General features: G+C 32.3%; 1 protein-coding gene across 1 annotated transcript in view; it reads right to left on the reverse strand.

Annotated features, from left to right (window-relative positions):
- Window positions 1-65: 65 nt before the first annotated feature.
- Window positions 66-25,757, reverse strand: part of LOC123668985 (G-protein-signaling modulator 2) — a 54,076-nt gene continuing 28,384 nt past the window's right edge. The window contains exons 8-10 of the mRNA XM_045602667.1: window positions 3,203-3,410; window positions 787-918; window positions 66-352 (exon numbers count right to left, since the gene is read on the reverse strand). Coding sequence (XP_045458623.1) covers window positions 305-352; window positions 787-918; window positions 3,203-3,410 — 388 coding nt within the window. The 3' untranslated portion in view covers window positions 66-304. The remainder of the gene's footprint in view (window positions 353-786; window positions 919-3,202; window positions 3,411-25,757) is intronic.

Consider the following 25,757-nt stretch of genomic DNA (forward strand, 5'->3'; position numbering starts at 1 on the left):
ACCCAAAAGTCCATCAGTCCTCTATATATGATGTTTTTATTTTAAGCCGCTGGTATCTCTTATATTTTTATATTAATATTGCGAATCTGCTAACGTCAAGATCGTAATATTTATTAATTTTTGTGTTCGATCCAATTATGTAATTGGTCAAAATAACATTAAGAAATTTATAAATTAATTGACAATTCGTAAAAGTTGGGTAAAAGCGAATTAAAGGGTAAAATAATTCGGTTTCGAATAATTGGAGAGAGATGTCGTTTTCAGGTCGTTTAAAATGTTTACTTCATTATAATGTGCTACAGTTTTACTTTTTGGAATTCGATGCTTTGTTTCCAGTTTCCTTAAGCGGGATCTGAAATGTAAATGTATTAATTAGTATGTATAACATAACAAATTTTTAATCACTTTCGATTTATATTTTATTAATATTATATTCTATATTTGAATTAGGCCCCCAGTAGGATTTCCTCCTGTGTTGGGGGGTCCGGAAAAACACACAATATACAAACGCCCAGACCACGACAAACATCTATATGGCCAATACTGGCTGTCGTGAGCGAGGATCGAGCCCGAGACCGCCAGCGCAACACTCAGTACTGTGACCGCTGCGCCAACGCGTCGTCATATTCAATTGAAAGTAGAAGTCATAGATTTCAGATTTATATGTGGCATTTTCATATTAAGCCTTCATTTATGTCAAATAAGTATTATTAAGTAGTATTGTCTAACATAAAAGTTACAACACTACAAAATATTTTACTGCTAAGGATAAAAAAAAGAACTTACGCTGGCCCTCTGATCTTCCATTCGTCCAGATTGCGCCCGCATTATCAACGAGAAGAAATCATCGTCCAGTGGGGGACGTTCCTTGGGCTTCGGGGCTGGAAGCTCTGAGCGTTGATCGTCTAACCTTGAGCCCTGTAACCGACGATTTATTTTATTTCAGTGATCTCTTTTTGTATACCTATGAACCACACCGTTACAAAATATCTAATACAAGTGTTGTAAACATGAAGGTGTCATTGTCAATATTTCTTTTATTTTCACGATCGCTACGAAATATTTACGATATTCTTTTTTATTTATATACATAAGCCAAAACAGTATTTTTTTTTGTTTTTGTCTATCTGTAGTTATCATAGCTAGGTATCACGTTGAAGCTAATGAATGTTTTTGAATGAAATATTGCATGGTTCCTACGAGTTATTAAAACGTTTTGTTTCTAAAATAGCCTCAGGCACCACTATTGGTAAAAACTTACTAAATTAAAACTAACAAACTAAAATAACTAATGTAATCTCCAACACATCTGAGATGAACGTAGAACTCTAAATATAGAAAAAAAAAAAAAAACATTTAAATACAAAATGGAAAAAAGTCGTAATATCATCAAAACACGGATATAATCAAGAAAATTGCGTTCTAAGGCATCGTATCGAGTAACTTAGTTGGTCCGGAAAAGTCTTTCCTATCCGTTTGATAAAACTTAGATTTTGCGTTTGAACAAGCATATTTTTATTTAACAAGATCGTTAGCGATTCCAAAGTCATTCATACTATTAGTACGTTCTATAGTAAAGAAGTGAAAGCAAAAGCGTTCTTTCGGGTAATTTTATATGAAATTTTTTACTTCTGATGTTTATTTTATTTAGACTGCAATAGATTGTCTCCTATAAATTTGTTCTAGTCTTTCATTTGTCTAATTGAATGTTTTACTTTTAGAGGAATTTCAGATTACGTTGAGAATATTGTTCTAAATTTTAAAAGCTTCTTTATGTTTGGCGTTCGCGTATGATTTGTTCGTTAGTAACTATTTTACCGGAGCCTAAAGCTTAAATATCAATATATACCTAATTAGAACTTGTAATATTCAAGTAGAATTAAAAAAGAAAATAACAATAGGATAGTATCGTTTACTTGATGCAAGGAAACTCTTTCATGTCAAAATATTGCACTGAATTGATACATCCATTCGATAGCTACAACTTGTAACAACACTCTTTATAAACCGAGGCTTAAAAATAAAAACAGTAAAATGTATATATTGTATTTTTAAAATAAATAAAGCAACTGTATTAAACCCCGAACCTTCAGTCGCGGTTTTAATATCAATTAAGTATCAACCATGTTTTGTATTAACGTAAAATTTTAATAGTAAACTTCGGACCATAAGTGAAATTAATTTCAACCACTATATCGACATTTATCCCCTTTCATCAAAACATAATAATCAGTTCTATATAAAATCGTAGACATCATACAAATGATAATAATAATTATGTACTAAATTTCGAATAATAATACACATTTAAGGTGTATCACATACTTGCATTTTTAATCGACTTCAAAATAGGAGGAGATTACTCAATTCGACCGTATATATGTGTATATATATATATATATATTACGTATGTTCCGGGAAAACTTCGTCGTTTATGAACCAATTTTGATAATTCTTTTTTTGTTGGAAAAGGAGCTATCCCAAGCGTGGTATCATGGCAAGGAAACCAGGATCTGATGATGGAATGCCAGAGAAATCGAGGGAAACCCTCGAAAATCGTAGTGACGACTAGTGCATTTGTTAATTTTTTTCGTCTACTTACATTGTGTTACTTGTCGATATAATTGAAGTCAGTTTATTTTTCGTTTGCGAGCAAACACAATTATACTTGTCTTATATTACTGTCTGTTTGTAAGGTAGCGAATATAAAACCAGTGGTAGCAGTCGACTGATATATCTACATTTTTTATACATATACAAAAAAATATATATATACACATAAATATACATATTACACCCTGACTTGGGGCGAGAATCGTATCCACAACCTCATAAGCACAGCAGCGTAACTACACTGGGCCAATAGGTTAGTCAAAACTTTAACGGTCACATGTAGAACCAAAAGTTGCATATTAGACGTTTGCAAAAATAAGTGTGACAAACTGTTTTTCTTTGGAGTGGCAAAATTTTTGGTCAGGTTCAACTGCTATATTTTACATTTACTGTCCACAACCTGCTTACATTGTATGTATAAAGTGATTGATTCAGACTGTAATATCCCACTGCTGGGCACAGTCCGCTTTCTCAATATTGAAGGATCGTAGCTTAATTCATCAAGCTGCTTTTCTGCAAGTTGGCGGGTGCATTCCTTATTATCTGTTATTGTTCATCATTACCTAGATAAAAATTAAATTTAACTTACTTGAACCCGAGCAATGATTTCCATAAAATCGTCCTCGGGCCTTGTGCTTGTCGTCTGCAGAGGACGCAGGCCAGGTAACGATGTTGCCTTGTTCGTTGGTTTTGTACCAGTCTTCGTGACCGGACGCAACTCCGCCCTCTGGGAGTCCATTCGCTCCGACTGCAGACTCGAAATCATATTAAGCATCTCGAGCATGTTCTCGGAGGGGCTGAAAACGAAGATTTTATACATTTAAATTTCTTAATTCGCTGTTTAATTCGCGTAAAACAAAGCGCAATAGAAAATCTTTTTTAAAATTTTACTGTGAAAAGATCGTACTTATAGTATAACTTAATTTTTAAGAATGCCCATTTACGCATTTGCTTGATCGACGTCATTCGAATTAAGGGTTTACTTAAAACGCTTACTTGCATCATCTAATATATAAAATTCTCGTGTCGCGGTGTTTGTAGTTAAACTCCCCCGAAACGACTCGATCGATTCTCGTGAAATTTTGTGTGCATATTGGGTAGGTCTGAGAATCGAACAACATCTATTTTTCATCCCCCTAAATTTTAAGGGCACTCCACCACATTTTTTTTTTAATTTTTAGATAAATTATTTATTCTTTATTTTATAATGATTTGGCGTTGAAAAATACATACAACCCTAAATTTTCACCCTTCTACCACTAACACCTATTTTTAAATAGCGTTTAGCAGCAAGACAACGTTTGCCGAGTCAGCTAGTATGTAAATAAAGTTGACGATCGGAACAAATAAAAAAAAGAGTGTGCTTTACACCACACGACTGAAGTAAAACATCTTTAGCAATAGGCTTGCATTGTCTTTTAGAAATACGAAACGTAACTGGCAATGAGAGAATGTGCTTGCACATCTCTCTCTTACTCTGTTCGTCTCGACCGATCACAGTTTTCGTAACGCTCTCGTCACTTATTCACGTAATAAAGGTCTTACGGTCTTAAAGGAAACTGATAAGGTTAACTTTTGCCAGTGAGTCATTTTCATTAATATGACCCTTCCAATCTTCTTGTTATTAATTTTTATATGGAGCAGGTATATCACAATAACATATATATGATCTACTCAAATCTATTTACACATATAAAAAAATCTACGTTTTTATATGACCTAACAAAAGGACTGTATGCACTTTTTGTAGACTGATGCCTCTTCTTCTTGTATAATGGCTTCCGTGAGGGACTCAGGAGCATTAAATGAGTTTTGACACATTTCAGTTTAGTCGATTAAACCTTACTGTTGCACCCATATTTATGTTATACTGAAAAATCTTTACAGACTGAAAAAAAAAATGTAGCCTGCAAAGTGACTAAATTCACGTTTCGTTTAAAACAGAAAATACAAAATCATTTTTAAACATAGCCCTCAAGCAGTAAGTAACATCCATGAAAGGAAAATACTAGTTTTTAACATTTTTCCGCCATCCACTCCGCCCACCTGTCTGTTACATTCTTGTACTTTCTGACGGTTTTAATTAAATCCTATGAAATGTAACTACATATTTCCGCTGTGGGGTTCGATAAAGATTCATGGAAAAGGTAAAATGACATTTCGTGTAAGTCTCAATTGCAATCAATCTGCGTAAATGTTATTCTGCACGGAACATCTATATATATTTTTATGTTCGGGAATAACTTCGTCGTTTATGAACCGATTTTGGTAATTCTTTTTTTTTGGAAATAAGATAATTTTTAATTGGAATAATAAATTAATCGAAAGCCGATGTTTATCATGTGGTCACATTTAAATTTCATCAAGATCTAAAAACAACTTTTGGAGTAATCTTTGATAATGCGTATTTACTTGACTATTTTTTCGTCTACCTACGTTGTATTATAATTGAAGTCGGTTTTTCTTCGTTTGCTTGCAAACACAATTATGCCATATAGATTATTAACCCTCTTAATCACCCCTCTTCTAACTTAGGGGTATGAAAAATAGATGTTGGCTGATTCTCAGACCTACCCTATATACCCACAAGTTTCGGAGGTGTATAGTAACACTAACATTGTGACACGAGAATTTTATATATAAGACTAGCTGAATCGACAAACGTTGTCTTGCCGCTAAACGCTATTTAAACATAGGGGTTGAAGGTATAAGGGTGAAAGTTTAGGGTTGTATGTATTTTTCAACGCCAAATCATAATAAAATAAAAAATAAATAATTTATCTAAAAATTAAAAAAAAGGGGTCGACTGCCCTTAACATTTAGGGGGATGAAAAATAGATGTTGTTCGATTCTCAGACCTACCCAATATGCACACAAAATTTTATGAGAATCGGTCAAGCCGTTTCGAAGGAGTTCAACTACAAACACCGAGACACGAGAATTTTATATATTAGATAACAGCAAAAAGCTGTCAGCACCGGACCATCCTAGCTATTCTAGACAGTTTTAGAACTGCTGGTCTGAAGTTAAACTATTGTAAAAAATGCACGCCGATATTAAAACAAATATTTTATGTTGTACAAATGGCATGGGCAACTAAGAGCCCGTGGATGTTGTCAATATGATTAAAAAAAACCATGACCGATGTTAATATTTTGCTTAGCGACGTTACGCAGTTGACAAAATATTGCGAAGTAAAAAACATCGTAAGCATCGTGACAATTTTTACTAATAAAGTGTAGTAGACATTAGTATAAAATAAAATGATAGATCGTTTTGCTTTATGGTGTCTTTAACTGAAATAGGACACAGCAGGAAATACCCTGCTCAAAATCCAGCAGCCCGACTGGGGAGGTACCTCGACCTTACAGAAGATCACAGACATATAATACTGCTTTCAAGCAGAGTTGTGTTCCTGTAGTCAGTAAAGTGACCAGAATTTAATTACCTTAAATCCACCACGCTGCTCTACTGCGGGTTGTTTATGATAGTAACGGGGTTCGACAGCTTAATGTGCTCCCGAGGCATGGAAGGGAAACCCACAAAGACATACATCCAAATCGGAAAGAAATCTTTATATAATTCCAAACAATCATTTCGAGTGGGAATCGAACGCGCAAAACACCGGTGTTTAGACGCTTACACGTATCATTACCGTGCGGCAAATCGAAATTGAAAATAAACTATTATTCATACACTAGCGACCCGCCCCGGCATCGCACGGTTACAATGCTGATACTAAATATACTACAGAATGTCTTTATTTATAGTGTGAAGCTAGCTTATGACATGGTTATTAACATAATAACAACAACATTCAAATATGCGTCGTTAGATTACACGTTGTTACAGAATGCGTTGAAGAAATAAAGGTTCACTGCTCGTTCCCCGTAGGTGATAGCGTGATAATTTGTAGCCTATATGTTGACCCGACTTCTTAATAATATTCGTCCTACATTTGAAGTAAATCCATGCGGTACTTTTCGAGTTTATCCCGGACATACATACAGACAAACAGACAAAAATTCTAAAAACTATATTTTTGGCTTCGGTATCGATTGTAGATCACACCCCAAGTATTCTTTTAAAAAATATTCAATGTACAGTTTTGACTTTCCTACCATTTTATATAAAGAAAGTTTTTGTTATTTTCTTAATAACTTAATTACTAAGAAACATGAACCGGATTGATTAATATTACAATTTGCTATTCAAAATAACCTGCAATGAGCTTTAAAATTTTTCCAGACGCATCATACAAAAATCAAGCTTAACTATTAAAAAAATTAATAATTTCTCCCTTCATAACAGGACATTGACCGATTATTGCCTCCCCCGCGAACTCCAGTGTAAGCTGTTAAGGGATGATAATTAAATGAAGTAGGAAAGTTTTTATCCCAAAGTTTATAATATAAAACCAGCTTCCATAATACAAATCTAACTGAAACCCAAATATATTATCCGACATGTTAGATTTTAAGTAATTTTTAACGCCAGGCAAAACTTAATTAATAAACCATTCGAAGCGGTCGTATTACATGTTACAATCGAACTAAACAGGTACTCGTACATTTATAGCTCGCTACGGTAAGTTTTCAAGGGTTCAAAGTTATTGAATATTCCTCGTTAGCCTTTCTTATGTGGAGTGGACTCGGTAAAACACCATCTACTCGTAGCGTTTATATTTTACAATGTTCCTGTATAATTTGCTGAACTACACCGAGGTAGTTTTGATAAATTAAGAAATAAATACCTAATTACATACACACACGCTCGTCTGTTCCCACGGTAAGCAACTTAATGCTTGTAACATAGGTTACAGCCGACTATTCAAACTATTTTTTTTTTTTTTTTTGATAAATTTCACTCCACCCTTTCGCAGTCCACTATAGGGGGCTCCACAAGTTCGCGCCAATAATTTCGTGAACTCATGTGTGTTGCCAATAGTCACCACGCTGGGCAGGCGGATTGGTCACCGCAGGGCTGGTTATGTCGCACTGCTGCCCGTCTTCAGTCTGTGTATTTCAAAGCCAGCACTTGGTTGGTTATCCCGCCATCGGTCGGCTTTTTAAGTTCCAAGGTAGTAGTGGAACTGTGTTATCTCTTAGTCGCCTTTTACGACACCCATTAGAAGAGAGGGTGTGGCTATATTTTTTACATATATTACACCTACACTCAGGCGGGAATCGAACTCGGAACCTGTGGACCAGAAAACAGGGCCACTACAAACTGCGCCAACGGGTTAGTCAAAAAAAATATTAATGAGCATAATTATTGTGACGCTAATTGTAGAGTCACGTAAGGTATTAGAAAGGTCAAAACCAATAATTAAGAATCTAATATTTATACAACATTTTTCAAGTAAACTTCTTTACGCGCGCTGAACTTGGGTAGTAGGCTGGTGAATAAGTGACGAGAGAGTTACGAGGCGAACGGAGCAAGAGAGAGAGAGAGAGAAGTGCGAGCACACATTTCCTTTCTCTCATAGCCAGTTAAGTTTCGTATAGTTTTACTTCAGTCGTGTGGTCTAAGACACACTCGTTACTTTTTAATTTTCTTTTCATTGTGACCCAGGTTTTTTTTTGCGATTCTCTTTTTAGCAGTCTTTAAGTGTACAATATCCCAAATTTCCAACTGATTACCTATTGCAGGTCTTTTAAAAATTTAAGAGCTATGTCTCCTATAATTTAAATGTTAAATTAGAAGAACTCTAACGAATGTACGATCGAATTCATTTGGGTAAAATTTTAACTAGACGCGAGTGATCGAGGTATGTAAATCGCGGCATTACTAATTCATACCAGTAAGTCATGATACATCGAAGCTAGACAAAAATACTTGGAAATCGTCGAATACGTCGTGTTAAAAACAAGCGTAAATAAAATGGTTTAGGTGATAAGAAATGTACTATATTTTTTGATAATTCCGTTCTTTCTGACTTTTCTTAGAAGTTTGTTTCCGTTTCTCTTGTCTTTCGAAAATTAAATGACACACACACAAGGCACTATAGTGAAAATAATAAAATACCCAGAGGCCGTCCATTGTAAGCTGCCACCGTAGCCTATGAATACCACAGATATTGGAAAACCAGGACTATCAAAAGAGCATTGCCGACCCTAACACCGCTGCTGGTAATACAGTGCCATCCCAGGCTATCTGGCTGAATTATCCAAAACAGGAACACACTACTTGAGACCGTTATTAAACACTACTGCTAAGTCAAATAGCTGTGATTTCCTGTAAGGTTAAGGCACCTTTTTGTTCACGGTTCCCTATATTTTAGATAAAGTTATTTCTCTTTTTGCTCAATGAATTCAAATTATGACGACAATAAATATCTTTCGAAATTTGACAATAAGCTTGATAGATTATAAATATATATATATATATATATATATATATATATATATATATATATAAAGGAGATATCCCTAGTTTGGTACCATGATAAGGAAACCAGGAACTGATGATGGGATCCCAGAGAAATCGAGGGAAATTTTCGAAAATCCGCATAACTTTTTACTGGGTGTACCGATTTTAATGATTTTTAATTTAATCGAAAGCCGATGTTTATCATGTGGTCACATTTAAATTTCATCGAGATCTGATTACAACTTTTGGAGTAATCTTTGATAATGCGTATTTACTTGACTACTTTTTCGTCTACCCACGTTGTATTACTTGTCGATATAATTGAAGTCGGTTTTTTAATTTAATCGAAAGCCGATGTTTATCATGTGGTCACATTTAAATTTCATCGAGATCTGATCACAAGGTTTGGAGTAATCTTTGATAATGCATATTTCCTTGACTAATTTTTCGTCTACCTACGTTTACTTGTCGATGTAATTGAAGTCGGTTTTTTTCGTTTGCCAGCAAACACAATTATTATATACTAAATAATTGTGTTGCTACTAACTAGTTTGCGTAGTATTGAGATAGATGATGCATACTGTACAATTTTATTCAATCTTGTTTCTTATCTTACGGCTCGTAGATTGGGTTAGAGGGTCGGTAGGCGCGATGAACTGATGATTAATAAAAACATGAAGTAGAGAGTTTTTATACGAATCGGAATAAACAGGAAATATAACTATAAATGACTATTTATAAGTCGGAGACACTTTCTTTAACGTTATAATTAATTTAATTTTATTTACATTTAAATATATATAGAAAATAGTTAAGATGATTTGTTTGATACAGTTAGTTGTTATTGGAAGTTATCAAATAAAATACAGAAGGAAAAAAATTATGTCTTGTTTCGTAATTATTCAGTAACATTGTGTTCCAACAAAATAACGTTGTTCATGTATATGAAAACTATTTGTAACCAAACATAAGTTTTCAATAATTTTTCACTTTAAATTTATACAATAGCTGAAATTTATTTATTATTACATTTTTTTAAATATTATTAAATAAGACATAACTTATTCACATTTAAAATTCTTGTTTAAGGACCTCAAAATCCATTTGACAATAAATTGGTATTTCTCATTTTAAAAATAAAGCATTATTGTTACATTTAGAAAAAAAAAATATTTTCTTGCTTGAGATGAAGAGCCTATTTTGGTTAAAATCTTTTAATTGTAATTTAAGAGCAAAAAAGGTCCATATCTTTATAGTGGTAGAGCATAGGAGGTGGAAGATGGATCAAAATGTTTTTATTACTATCATCATAATTATTTTAATTACTTAAACTTTCGTTTATTATAAACATAATTTAAGGAAATAGACAGACATATGTTGTAGTACAAAAATTAAAACTTCTAAATTTAATATATATTATACTTTAATATCCTCTGAGATGTTCTGTTAGCTAGAAAAAAATTGAATACACTTCACAATTACACACAATGTAATAAATGATTTTATATATTTTCACTTGTATACTATGTACTTTTGTCAAAAAATAAAAGACAAATAAATTATTAATAAGAGAATTGTTTTATGCGATAATGCTGCCTTTTGTACTTTTTCTTATTTTTGTAATTTAATTAATTTTTTTTTAGTGTTTAATAAAGAAAGCATTATAACTATTATTATTCTGGATCTCACTCCACCCGTTCAATGTATAATACATACATACGTATAATATAATAAATTTATATACTATTATTATTATCATTAAATTACATATATATTCATTCAGTAAATTAGGAACAATATATAAAAACCTTGACAACTAAATGAATTAAATTATTTAAATCATTCATTCACTTCGCATTGATTCTAATTTAATAAAAAGTAGAATAAGCAAGCGTCTAGCAGAAAATATAATCATCGATACATGTTTTAAATGTTACATATTAGTAATTATATATTATACTAGCCGACTCGGCAAACATTGTTTTGCCGCTAAACGCTATTTAAAAATAGGGGTTGGTGGTATAAGGGTGAAAATTTAGGGTTGTGTGTATTTTTCAACGCCAAATCATAATAAAATAAAAAATAAATAATTCATCTAAAAATTTAAAAAAATTAGGGGAGGACTACCCTTAATATTTAGGGGGATGAAAAATAAATCTTGTTCTATTCTCAGACCTACCCAATATGCACACAAAATTTCATGAGAATCGGTCTAGCCGTTTCGGAGGAGTTTAACTACAAACACCGCGACACGAGAATTTTATATATTAGATATATATGCAGAATATTATTAACAATATAAATCATTTAAATAGTTGATTTCGCTCCAATATTACTCCGTCGCTTTGCATATAATATTTAATTATGAAATTGAGTAAACAAAACGCAGAATTGTCACAAAAAGGTACTCACTCATCGAAAGAGGTAGTGCTCGTGTGTTCATAATTCTTGGTCATGCAAAGGCAGGAACCCATTTTTAACAAACTGTACGACTGAAAGGGAATTTAAAAATTTCCCGCGCTACCGAAACGCGGAAAGGATAGTTAATGCTTGCGCGAGGACGCCGATAGGACGAATGAGGGACTAGGAATCCTAGACGTGAGCAGGTTGTGTGCAGACTGCGAGTGAAGTTCGCCGTACGAGTACACTAGGCCGCGATGATTGCGACTACTGTACCGCCACTTATAGCCCGTTTTGCGTGAAGCTTATTTTCGTATGTAGTGTATTGTATCAAGTTCCAGCTTACTGAAAACGGGCTGCGGATTGATTTTAGTTGTCATGTTAGGGGTGCAGGGATACTTTTTATTGATTTTTCTCTCCTATTTGCAATTATATGACTACAATTTTTTTCCTGTTTCTTTCATTCTTATTGATCGAATGTTGTTTTTTATATTAATATTTTTTTTCTTGTATGTTATTAAATACTAAACTTATATTTTTATTTTATTTTTTGTTTTTTTATTTATTTAAGATATAACAATTACATATCACTTACGTATAAAGACACCTAATACAGAATTTGCATAAATTGTCCAAATTATATGACACGATTATTCACAATAATAACAGAAACATAATTATGTTTTAAGCTTATATAAATTAAAAATGGAAATAGATTCGAGTTTATCATTTATTGATTTACACCCCACCTACAAAGTTCGTTATATTTTCAACTAGCGATCCGCCCCGGCGTCGCACAGTTGCAAAAACGATCAGTGTTACTCTACTATGTCACGCATTTATTATACATATCTCTTCTAGAATCACTCTATTTACTTAAGAAAACCGCATCTGTTGCGTACTTTTGAAGATCTAAGCATACAGACAGCAGGAAGTGACTTTGTTGTATATCTTATACTATTAAACGAGCAATTCTTGTATATATATATACAAGAATATAAATATATATATATATATATATATATAGTAGTTTAGTAGGATCAATTTTTAGAAAATGTCGGTTTATCCCTATTTTTAGGCAATGGAAAAATATCGTTAGATATACGAAGGTAAATTTCGCACTTGTCACTAAAGTTATAATAGCTCAGGTGGGAAATCGTCCGGTCGCGATCGACCGAAAATACCACGGTTCAAATCCTCAAATTTTCAGATCTATTATTATTTTTTCATTTTTTTCTAATTGCACTCGTTATTTTTTATTTAAATAGCCAGTTCTTATTTTTATTATTATATCGGTAAAATTGAAAAATATTTTTCATATTTTATCTTTATTATTTTTTAATTATATTTTATTTATTTATGATTTTTTATATTTGTTTATATTTTTTTATTATTATCAGTAAAAAAAATACTATTCATATTTTATAAATATGTAATTCGTATTATGTTTTCCAAAAAAATACGATTTACTAAAAATACCGATCTAAGCTCGGTCACCCAGGTACTTATGTAATGATACGAGTACACATTGGTTGAATACTCTTTGTGACAGTTGTAATACTAATAAATAGTATTGATATAGCGTGTTATGCGAACATGGTTCTTTATTCACGATGACAACTTAATTATACGTAATTCAATGGCTGTTTTAAGTAGTTTGAATATATGTATTTTACAAAATAATATCTCGTGTATATGAATAACTAGCAATATGATAAATATATATATATATATATATATATATATATATATATATATATATATATTACTACACCAATTACAAAAATAATTTAAAATATATACTCGCAATGCTAAAAAACAAATTTTGTGATTTATATAGCATCAAGTCAACGTTTTACCGAATAACATCTAAATATATACCATCCATTATAATCTACTTGGTTTTCATCGAATTATAATAACGTTATTGGACAAAAATTAACATTGATACAATTTCTATATGAAATGGATTCCAGACGTCTATCTCATATAAAAGAAAAAAATAAATTTGTTTTCGATTTGAAAAGCGGTACAAAAATTAATTATCATTATTATGTTATGGAAATTAAGCTTACACGACACTTCCTTAACCTTTGAGAGCCTCTGCCGTTTTTGAAGTCGATTTAAAAGTGAATATAAAATTTCTCATACTTCGCGCTACATTTGAGTGATTTTTAATAGAAGCTAATTTTTGCTATATATTTATGTTTATTAAAACGACTACTGGTGTTATATTGCCTGAGATTATCTTTCATCTCTTTGTCTTTAGTAAACCAAAAAAATATATGACATTGTCAAAGATTTCTCTTATACATTCAAAATCTAAGTAGTATACGCCGTTGTCAAAATGGAAAATAAGAAAAATAAAAAATAATCTATATAAATAAAAATGAATGTTGCTAAGCGCATAACCCGAAAATGGCTCGACCAATAAGGATATTTTTTTTTTGTATGTTCTTTAAGGGCCACGGAAGGTATCACGCTAAAAAAAATAATAATCATCATCATCATTACAGCCTATACAGTCCACTGCTGGACATAGGCCTCCACAAGTTTACGCCAAAAATAGCGTGAACTCATGTGTTTTGCCCATAGTCACCACTCTGGGCAGGCGGGTTGGTGACCGCAGTACTGGCTTTGTCGCACCGAAGACGCTGCTGCCCGTCTTCAGCCTGTGTATTTCAAAGCCAGCAGTTGGATGGTTATCCCGCCATCGGTCGGCTTCGTAAGTTCCAATGTGGTTGTGGAACCTTGTTATCCCTTAGTCGCCTCTTACGACACCCACGGGAAGAGAGGGGGTGGCTAAATTCTTTAGTGCCGTAGCCACACAGCACAATATAAATAATAAAATAATAATAAAAATAATAATTTAAAATAATTCTTCACTCAAAGTTTGATAAATTTATAGTTCAAAATTATTGGGACGAGATTATATTTTTCGATATAACGGAAATTTTCTATTTACGATTGGTTTATGATGAGATTAATATGATTACCCCAGTTAGAGTACATACGCGCTACGTTCTACGAAGTCAGTTCGTAGCGCCGTAGCATCAACATTATGTATATACGAACGTAGACTGCTTTCCTACCGACTTTGTTATTGAAACTAATTTTGAATGTAAACACGAGATTAAGTTCCTGTTTCACCATTTATACATAATGCTATTAGACAGATGATGATGTCCAACAGATAAGAGTTTTTGGTGTATTATTCTTTTTCACGATCTTATTCCGCTGTATTTATGAGATATTTCTATTCGCAAATATGTTCACAAAAGTTTTTTTTTTTTAATTAGTATTTAATTAGTTATTTTTGGTTTACTTTAATTAATGAGGTGAAAAATGTTTTAACGGCTTATTCTACCTCCTGCCTTACAGTCTAATCGTAACTTATTTGCAGGATAATCTTTATCCACAACTGGTAAAACAGGCCGTAGATATAATCTTATATATAAAATTCTTGTCTCACAATGTTAGTTACTCTCGTCTTTCGAAACGGCTGGACCGATTTTTATGAAATTTTGTGTGCATATTCGGTAGGTCTTAGAATGGGCCAGCATCTATTTTTCATATCCCTAAGTTATAAGGGGGGGGGGGGGGTTAAGGAGGGGTTAATAACATATATGGCAAAACACCGTTTACGGGGTCAGCTAGTAAATATATAAAATAAATACATTTTTTTATTTAACTACGTATTACAACTTTATTGTGTAACGAAGCAATCGTTCAAGTGTCGTAGTGCGTAATCATGGGGCAGATGTTTGCATTTGTACAATGGTTCTATTTACCTCAACACCGGCATCGCGGGTGCGATACTCGTTTCTTATTCTATCTACGTTTATTTTCGGCGTAAATGTACGCTTCAGCCTGTAATATCCCACTGGTGGGCATAGTCCTCTTTTCCCGAAGGATCAGAGCTTAGCCCCCCACGTTGCTCCAATTCAGGTTGGCGGATATATTCCTTCCTATGAGTAACGATCGTTATCAGGTGTAAATGATAACAACCGGGACTGATTGCTTAACGTGCTCTCCGAGGCACGGCAGGGAGACTCACAAGGACTGCACAAACACCCAGACCACTGCAAAGATCTGTATGGTCAACACAGATGTTTGTCATGTGCGGGAATCGAATCCACAACCGCCAGCGGAACAACCACAAGCCAGCTTTCGTTGCGCCAACGCGTTGTCAGGCGTAGATGGTTATAATTTAATTTGTCCTCAAACCTGTGAATGCCCAATGGCCTAAGACTGCACTGAGAATACCAATAGGGAAGGTATGAAGTTATTTTTTATTATTTATTTACTTTTTATTGTACACCACAATATGCAAATAAAAAATAAAAATATTACAAACAACTTAAGAATATGTGTACAGTTCTTCCAGACAAACCGAAATAGGATTGAGAATTATTTATTTGAAGATCGGGTAGGTGGTGTAGTTATATTATAATAACGTACATAAGTTACATAAAATACCTTTGATACCAAAGGAGAGTTGAAGTCGAATATATTTTATTGCATAGTATATTTACACGGCGAATTCAAGCTAGTATTTGTATTTGAGAAGCAGAAACGCAGTAAATTAATGAACCAACTTTATAACCGGAAAATGAAATGCATATTATGAAAGTATTAATAGTTTTATTTTATTTAGTTTAGATATTACGTCTGTACGACCAGAAATTGTATACGTAAACATGTTATAAAATAAAGGTAAAAAATGTCCATCAACTTCAACAAACACGATTGTGTTGCATTTTAATATTTGTAACACGATCAAAACAAAAAAAAGTTACACGTTTGACGTTTTTAATTTGTTTTTAAATCTATATATATAAAAATTTCGTGTCACGATGTATGTTCTAGATAAAATCCTAAACTGCTAAACCAATTTTTATCAAATTTTGTAAGCATCTGTAATTTGGTTCAATTTGGGAAATAGGGTAGTTTTTATCTCAATTGGACCCGGTAGGTGGCGTAGCTATCAGTATGTAAGCAATCAAGTTTGGTAACTGTTTTCTGGGCAGGACAAAGTCTGGCGGGTCCGCTAGTATTTTAATAAATTATTGAAGATAGCATCATATGAATATTTACTTTTTATTATTTTACTTTATTGCACACCACAAATATATGACATACATTAAACATGGTTACAGATTGTATAGTGAAAAGATATTGAGCTATGTAGACATTTCTTCCAAATAACCCAAAAGTATTTAATACAGTACAAGCATATACTTATACAGTATATTGATTTTGAGACATGTTTTTATAAAACTTTTTTTTATACATTTGATTAATATATAAATGTTACAAACAGTAAACAATAATAGCTCGGAGTCATAATTTCGAAAATATCGAGTTTAAATCTTTAAGTTCACTGATAAAATAAAATCAAACTATCTGCAAAAACTTTAATATTTCCAGTACAAAGCGTAGTAACAATTTTTTCAATACACAAAGAGTTCAAAGAGAAACGGTCGAAAGCCGGGTAACTTTGTTTCGCGGTAGGTGAGGTAGACAGGCGGTGTCGAAGCGAATTGTGTGAACAAACCGCGTGGCTTGTAGTTATTTTAGTACACACCTATTAGTTTATTTCCATGGTAACAATTTTATTATGTTTGTAAATATATATCTAATATATAAAATTCTCGTGTCGCGGTGTGTGTAATTAAACTCCTCCGAAACGGCTTTACCGATTCTCATGAAATTTTGTGTGCATATCGGGTACCTACCCGAACCCTCTAAGAATCGGCCAACATCTATTTTTCACTCCCGTAAGTTATAGGGGGGGGGGGGGGGGGTGAAAATGTTAATATATGGTAAAACAACGTTTGTGGGGTCAGCTAGTATATATATATATATATATATACAAATGAGGTTTGATGTATATAAAATCTAAAGTTCATATATATTTATTTAAGAGTACACAATTTAATATCGTAATATATGCTTCACATCATCATCATTATAAAAAATCATCAATCTAAAAAATCAGTATATTTATACACCAAAATTAACTGTATTTAAATTTATAACTTTTAGTAATGTAATGTAAAAATTTTAGTACCCTTGCCGTGGTTTGATCTTAAACATTCTAACGTTATCCATCATCTATTATCATCATCATTTCAGCCTATACAGTCCACTGCTGGACATAGGCCTCCACAAGTCGGCGCCTAAAATAGCGTAAACTCATGTGTTTTGCCCATAATCACCACGCTAAGCAGGCGGGTTGGCGCTGCTGCCCATGTCTTTGGCCTGTTTCTTTTTGTTTCTATTATGCTGAATAGCTTCATTACTTCCTAATAGCACTCCCTCATTGATTACGTAATACTTAAAAAACGAGGTGGGGAAATATCACGTGTATTTAGACTCCTCCATCCTTGTAACAGATGGTCACATTTAAGAGACATTTCCCTCTATCTAGTGTGACGTTACATATTTTGCAATATATATATATATATATTCTTATGCAAGGTTTACGTAAATTTATTTATTCACATACTTTTGTATGTTTATCTTAAACTTCTATATTTGTAGATATATATGCTTTTATTTATTTATAATTATATTTATATCTACCTATTTTGCACTATCGCGCATTTATTATTAATAATCTCTTTTTACCTGGGGTTGTCTGAAAGAGATTGCTTAAAGCAAGCAATAAGACTGCCTTTGCACGCTGTCAGTGTATCTACTTTTTATTTTTATTTTTTGTACTGCGGTAATTTTTTTTTTGTTACTCTGTAAGTGTTTTAATATATATATATATATATATATATATATATATATATATATATATATATAGTAGTAAAAAAGTAATAAACATATTAAGCTGTAATACAGTCGGCTGTTACCAATAACACAAGCATTAAGTTGCTTACTTTGGGAACAGGCGGACCGTCTGTGTGTTAAAGGACTGCAACAAATAGGACAATTTTTTTTCTTTTGTATCCGTTGTTGTAGTGACAAGTTACAGGTTAAATAAAATTTAAAAAAAAAAAAAAAAAAAAAAAAACTGAGGAATTCACCAGAAGAAAATTAGATAGTTATATTTTTTTAAACTAGCTGACGCGACAAACACGGTCTTATCATGCGAACTGTCAAAAGCGTGAAATTAAAAAATGTCATATTTCTGAAAATTTATAATATTCTTAATTTTTCATTCCGTAAGAAACTCTTAGAAATTTTAGAAAACAAACAAAGTACTACCCGAATTAGTCCACTACGTTTTTGAGTTCGGAATCGAAACCGCGACCGCCGGCGTTTAGTCGATTACTCGCACCACTAAATTAGAGCTATGTATTAGGAAAAGAAAGAAAATTCCGATAATAAGCTACATCGACTAACGTAGCCGATAATAATACATCAATATTGATGAAAATTAAACGATGCTAATAATTAAAGGTTACGTTGAACGTGTCTGTTTTTTTTTTCATTTCATTTCTTGAAATTTTTTTACTAAAAAATTGTCAAAAAAAAAGGTATTTTTAGCAAACTACTACGTGAAATAAATGCATTAAAATATGAATAACATTCTTCTAAACCTAATTATAATACAAATTAATAATAAAATATAAATTATAAATATTAAATATAAATTAATTTCTTCTAATATTCTACCTTCTATATTTTATTTTAGATTCTATATTCTAGATCAGTGTTGTAAAATAAGGTAAGAAACCTAGAAAAAAAAAATGGTACCGTTGTGTAGAGGCTCTGGGGGCGATTTGTCATTTAATCTATAAGGACTCTCGACTACAACTTGTGAACATCAACTAATATTCATTAAGAGATTGCTCAAAGGAGGCACTATAAAATAATTTATTCTCTTAGTGGGGAGTAGACAAAATAAGTTTGGGAACCCCTATTCTAGATTCTACTAATACCTATTACCTTCATAAAATTGTTTCTAGATATAGAAATTTATACAATAAAATATATAAAATATAGGAATTTCTACGAGAGGAAGAAAAGGTACGAAATCGTTTTAAACACACATTTATCGCAGACGAAACCGCAGGACACGTCTCTATTTCGTGTTAATAACAATATTAAAGAAATACGTAACTAGATTTTACAATTAACACGTTTATTTAGTTCTCAGAAATACATTAAGGGTTGTAGCGACCTGTACTTAAACAAAGCAGGTGGGGCTTAGTGATATTTAATAATAAATTCGTACTTCATTTCAAAGAGTTTGTCACGAACGACAGATTTATGGAATTTAAATGATAAAAGGTATATTGCAAAACTTTCATCATTTTGTAACTGAAATGTGCATTAAATCTGGGTCTGGTTCTATTATATATCTACGTAGTGTAGCCCAAAACATTGTTTGGTGGTACTGAACGCAACATAAACCTTTGATAGCGATATAATTCCCCTGAAAATAAAATATTAGAGAGCTCGAATTCCGGATGCGTCCTATCGACCAAGCAACTTATCCATTTTGATTTTATAATTCAAACTAGCTGCTTTTTTTTAAAATTCTTTTAAGCAAATCTTATAATTAATTTAATTTTTATTTATACATATGTGTAATTTTACTCATATGTTTCCGTTAATAAATAATAAAAATTGTAATAATTGTAAGCCTGTGCATACAATGCAACGGTAAAGAAGAACACAATTAAATGCGTGTACGAATCGTACGTGACGGCATTCGATATCACAGCTTTATATAAAAAGGGAAACCTGAAAAGCTTCATTCAACACCATCACAAACACGATTACAACACAATCACATCACAACACAATTTGACGACGCGTTGGCGCAACGGTCATACACTGGCTGCTACGCTAGCGGTCGCGGGTTCGATTCCCGCTCACGACAGACATTTGTGTCGACCATATAGATGTTTGTTGTGGTCTGGGCGTAGTGTTTGTGTATTACGTTGGTGGTAGAAGGGTGAAAATTTAGGGTTGTATATATTTTTCAACGCCAAATCATAATAAAATAAAGAATAAATAATTTATTTAAAAAATATGGGTGGACTACCCTTAACATTTAGTGGGATGAAAAATAAATATTGTTCGATACTCAGACCTACCCAATATGCACACAAAATTTCATGAGAATCAGTCAAGCCGTTTCGCAGGAGTTTAACTATAAACACCGCGACACGAGAATTTTATATATTCGATAGATAAAAAAATCGATTTTGTTTCAAAACCCCCATTTTTAGTTTTTTAAAACATGAAATAACGATTTGAGACAAACTTAATATAAAAATAGAATCGCTATTATTTTGCGATAACAAAACAAATTTATCACATCATATTTTGAAATTATCAATATTTCAATAGTTTTTTGAAACTTAGGTGTAAAAAGTGTCTCAAGGATAAGGTCGCAAAGCCGTCAGCAATAGATATTACTTTATCAAATTTGCGATGCCCTAGAACTGTTTTCTTCAGGTAACGTTTGAAACGAAACGCTCAGAAAAAAATCTAAATAATCTTAAATTCAAACTTACGTAACGTTTACGTAAAAATATTATCATAGAAATAGTACAATAGAACAGTGTTATAGAATCTCAAGTGTTTTATTTACAGTCGCTGTTATCTTGAGACTACGCATATTTGTGGAAAACTTTTAATTTTAAAGGGAAATTCATAATTCCGCCGAATCAAACAACTGAAGGGAAATTGGTAAACGAGAAGATGCTTGAATATTTTTAAAATATCCAATAAATTTCTATTTACTATGTTCCTAAGATATTCTTAGATCCTGAGGTATTTAATCTCTACGTAAGTCTCTTGATTTTCAAATCCAATATCTCGATATTTTTATTCGTAAAATATAAAAGTAGAATTTTAAAAACTTTATTGTGCAAACCTCATCGGACAAGCATTTAGTCATTTTCTAGCGTATTTTTCTGTTTTTGTGAAAAATAACCTTTTTATGAAAATAATAATAACATTACCTTCCGTCGGAAGCTGACATCGCTTCGACTGTCGCACTAAGACGCTAAACGAACTGTACCAAAGGAGAACACATAATGGACACGAGAAGTACTCTTACACGTAAATAGTATTATGAAAATTCGTCATTCGAAAAGTCGAAACGAGTATCACCAGTGTGTCGTCTAAAAATGACTGAACAATGGTTAACATGGATGATGCTTAGAGATTATTTTATAGATAAGAGCTGTTACGTGGTGGCTTTTTCGATCAGAGATAATGTATTTGTTTGCATTCATTCTTTTTTTAGTTCAAATTTAGTGGGAATTCTACAAGTGGCTGTTTTAAGAATTGTGTTCGTATTTTGACTACCTAAAACATCCGACTTCAAATATGCATGATTACGAGATAACTCAAAAACTACTCGTCAGATCTGATGAACATTTTAGTGGCGCCACATTTGGTTCCAACTTTCGACTGAAAAAGAATCGTCAAAATCGGTACACTCAGTAAAATACACAATCAAATCGAGAACCTCCTTCGTTTAAAAATAAAAATTAACGAAATTTCAGTTAACTATAATATCAATCTAGTGTGTTTCACGTATTCAACGAGTTTGGAAAACAATATCTTGAAAGACGCAGTCACCTATATCTCAATAAGCGGTTTACGGGATTCCACCTTGGCGTGTTTGGTCAGAGCATTGGACCAAGGGGCGTCGTTCCCCGGAGGTATTACACGTTGGCGCATTAGTTGTTTACTCATTTTGCACCATCGATTTTATAAAGAGTGAAGAGAATTTATTAAATAATATATTATTAATAAAATATTTTAACCATTTCTATTTTTATACTAAAAACAATACATGTTTGTGTTAATTAATGTTACGTCTGAAACTCAATACTCGAATCCATTACCTGCGTGCTATAAATAAAAGCATTTTTACCTCAGGCTTTAAAATTTCATGTTTTAATTAAATAAAACGCTAATTTACTATTTTAATCCGAACAGAGATAAATGGTTAAAATGAATAAAGTATAACTCTAGATTTGTTTGGGAGGTATGTTTTTATTTTCGAAAGCTATTTTATACGTATATAACGACGCGTTAGTACGATAGTCACAGCAACTAACTGACGCTACAACTGTTGCGGATTCGAAGCCCTATACCTACATGAAAAGTTTTTAATTGGCCATACAGACGTGGGTGACAAAGGATTCACTACTACAAGGAGTTGTTGATAGTGAACAATTTATTTATTTTATTATTTGTGTACTTGTCTCATGCTTGTGCCTGGACTACTTTTTTATTGAATATTATCTACCTGTGTGAATTTATAATCGATTTTGTAATTTTTTTAATGTAATGTATATTTTAATTAAGTATGAAAAAAAACTGTAAATTCGTCTAAAAAAATAATTAATTAAAATAAATAAATAAATAATGATTGATATAATTGAATAAAACTCAATTGGAGTGATTCGTCACTGTTATAGCTTAAAAAAATCCTTTACATCTCACCTGTTGACAAGTAACAACAAATTGAATACGATGCCAACGTATCAATCGAAAACGATATTGTCGAAGCGTGCCAATTTCCTTTATTGGCAATGATCGCCAGAAATCGGCGACAGACAGTGGCCAATGTCCTAATGCGTGCGTTTCCAATGTTACAGATGTCTAAAGACCATTGTTAGTACGCATCGCCACTGAAATTCTGTAACCACCTCCGCTTCGGGTATGTATGCGGCGGCCGCAAATTTCACCCACCCATCGGGTCACTGACCGCTGATCTCTTCCTATATGCGTTTACGTTAATAAAATATTTTATTTCCATGTGGATACTATTTTTAAAACGTTCTATATATTTTCTAACCGACTTCAAAAAAGGAGGAGGTTACTCAATTCGACCGTATATATATATATATATATATATATATATATTACGTATGTTCGGGGATAACTTCGTGGTTTATGAACTGATTTTGATAATTCTTTTTTTATTGGAAAGGAGATATCCCTGGTGTGGTACCGTGATAAGGAAACCAGGATCTGATGATGGGATCCCCGAGAAATCGCGGAAAATTCGAAAATCCGCATAACTTTTTATTGGGTGTACCGATTTTGATAATTTTTAATTTAATCGAAAGCCAATGTTTATTATGTGGTCACATTTAAATTTCATCGAGATCTGATTACAACTTTTGGAGTAATCTTTGATAATGCGTATTTACTTGACTAATTTTTCGTCTACCTAAGTTGTATTACTTGTCGATATAATTGAAGTCGTTTTTTTTTCGTTTGCCTGCAAACACAACTATTAAATTATCGTGACTATTGTTTCCTATTTTGTAATTTTGTCTATACTTATAATAAAACTATTACTGGTAACAAAGATAATTCTGTGAAAAGATATTTTTGAACGTATTTGTAAATTTATTTAGGTTTCCTTATAATCGATACTTACAGGTGTAATTCTTTTTATCACGTTTATCTATAGAGATAGAACTTGGCCGCCCATTGCAAATCTAGTTAAAGCTTGTTATGGTGTGTAGACACTGTGAGTTAGGATACTAGATATATATATAACATTGAAAATAATTAGGTTTGCTTTGAGGGAATGGATGAAAGTTAAAAGGTTAATCGTGAACAAAAATGCGGAAACAAATTATCCTACTAACGTTGTATTTCTAAGTATTGAGCGGTAGGAGGTAGTAGGTTTATCATAAATGTGTGCAAGAATCAATTCCTTTGAAACATACAGGTTACATTGAGACATTTTTCTTTACAGGCAAGTACAACGAACTTTTTCCATTAATACTATAAGAAATTAAAAGTAAAAAACTTTAAAGAAAACAAGCTTTTATTTGAATGCGCTAAAACGAAAAAAAAAAATTTTTCACTTTAATATTTTTACTATCTACTTAAAGTCATTAAATAATTTATATGATAAAAAAGCTTCTTTAAGTTATATAATTATTAAAAAAAAATGTTATTGTGGCTGAAGTAAAATATTTAGTTCGCCATATTGGATTTAGACTGACATTACTTTATTCATATTATTCTTAGCAAGCCCTTTCATTTGATACCCATAGTGTAGAATTAAAAATAACCTGTCCGCCATCTTGGATATGCCGCCATGTTGGATTTAGAATGACGGCACAAAGTAAACCATAGACTATCATCCGAATAGAACATGTATACAAAATTTCAGCTCAATTTGTTGAAAATATCTACTTCAAAATTGAGCTGCAAGATTCCACCCGAACAAATATACATACATACATTACAAGTTAAATAAAAGCTCGTAAAAACTTGATATATCATACCGAATATTTATGTATATAATTATGTATACAACACATCTTTACCATATAACTAACATTATTATAGAAAGGGCAACGTAACTTTTTCTATTAATGATAACTGATGAGCAACTAAAATCACGTCAGACTGGTCCTCAGAAATGTTTACTTAATTTATCCAGACGCAGGTATTACAGAATTATTCCTGACCTCGCAATAGGTCGTAGACCTAGGGATAGTGATGTACTGACATATTCCTGATTCGTCCCCCTCATCATGGTCCACTCGCTTTGATGGCATTAACCACCACAACGCAAATAGTACAAATTAATAATGCCCTGACAACGCTACAAATATTGATTTGCATAAATGTTTACCTGTAATACGTAGTGCATGTAGTGTACCTACGCGTTCAACTTTACTTGAACGATATAGACAACGTGTAACAAATTGATTACGAGATAATAATTTTGTTTACTCGAACACGAAAAATACGCCTTCAAAAACATCGACAAGTTGTGTAGATATTTATTTATTTATTTATTTAAATTGAACCAGATGGAAAGCACCAACTTTCTATTAAGAAAAAAATTATAAGTAAAATATTATAAACAAAATCCACTCAGTAAGTTATGAGGTGACACATATAAAAAGTTGTCGAATTGAGAATATCCTCCTCTTTTTTAAGTCGATCAAAAATCACATTACTTTTGTGTAATAAAATAATTTTTCAAGTCATTAGATACTAATCGGTGTACGATTGGTTTTCTTTGCTACATATTTAGTTTTTAACCGACTTCAAAAAAGGGGGAGGATGTTGAATTCGACCGTATATATATATATATATATATATATATATATAATTTTTTATGTATGTTCAGGGATAACTTCTTCGTTTATGAAATGATTTTGATAATTCTTTTTTTTTTTTTTTGGAAAGGAGATATCCTAAGTGTGGTACCATTGTAAGGGAACCAGGATCTGATGATGGAATCCCAAAGAAATCCAGGGAAATCCTCGAAAACTGTAGTGACGACTAGTGCGTTTGTCAATTTTTTTCGTCTACATATGTTGTATTACTTGTCGATGTAAATGAAGTAAGTAATACAGCAGAAGCCTTGGTTATTGCAAAACATAAATATTTTTAAAATTTACTAT

The sequence above is a fragment of the Melitaea cinxia genome, chromosome Z, assembly GCF_905220565.1.
Source record: "Melitaea cinxia chromosome Z, ilMelCinx1.1, whole genome shotgun sequence".
NCBI classification, from domain to species: Eukaryota; Metazoa; Arthropoda; class Insecta; order Lepidoptera; family Nymphalidae; genus Melitaea; species Melitaea cinxia.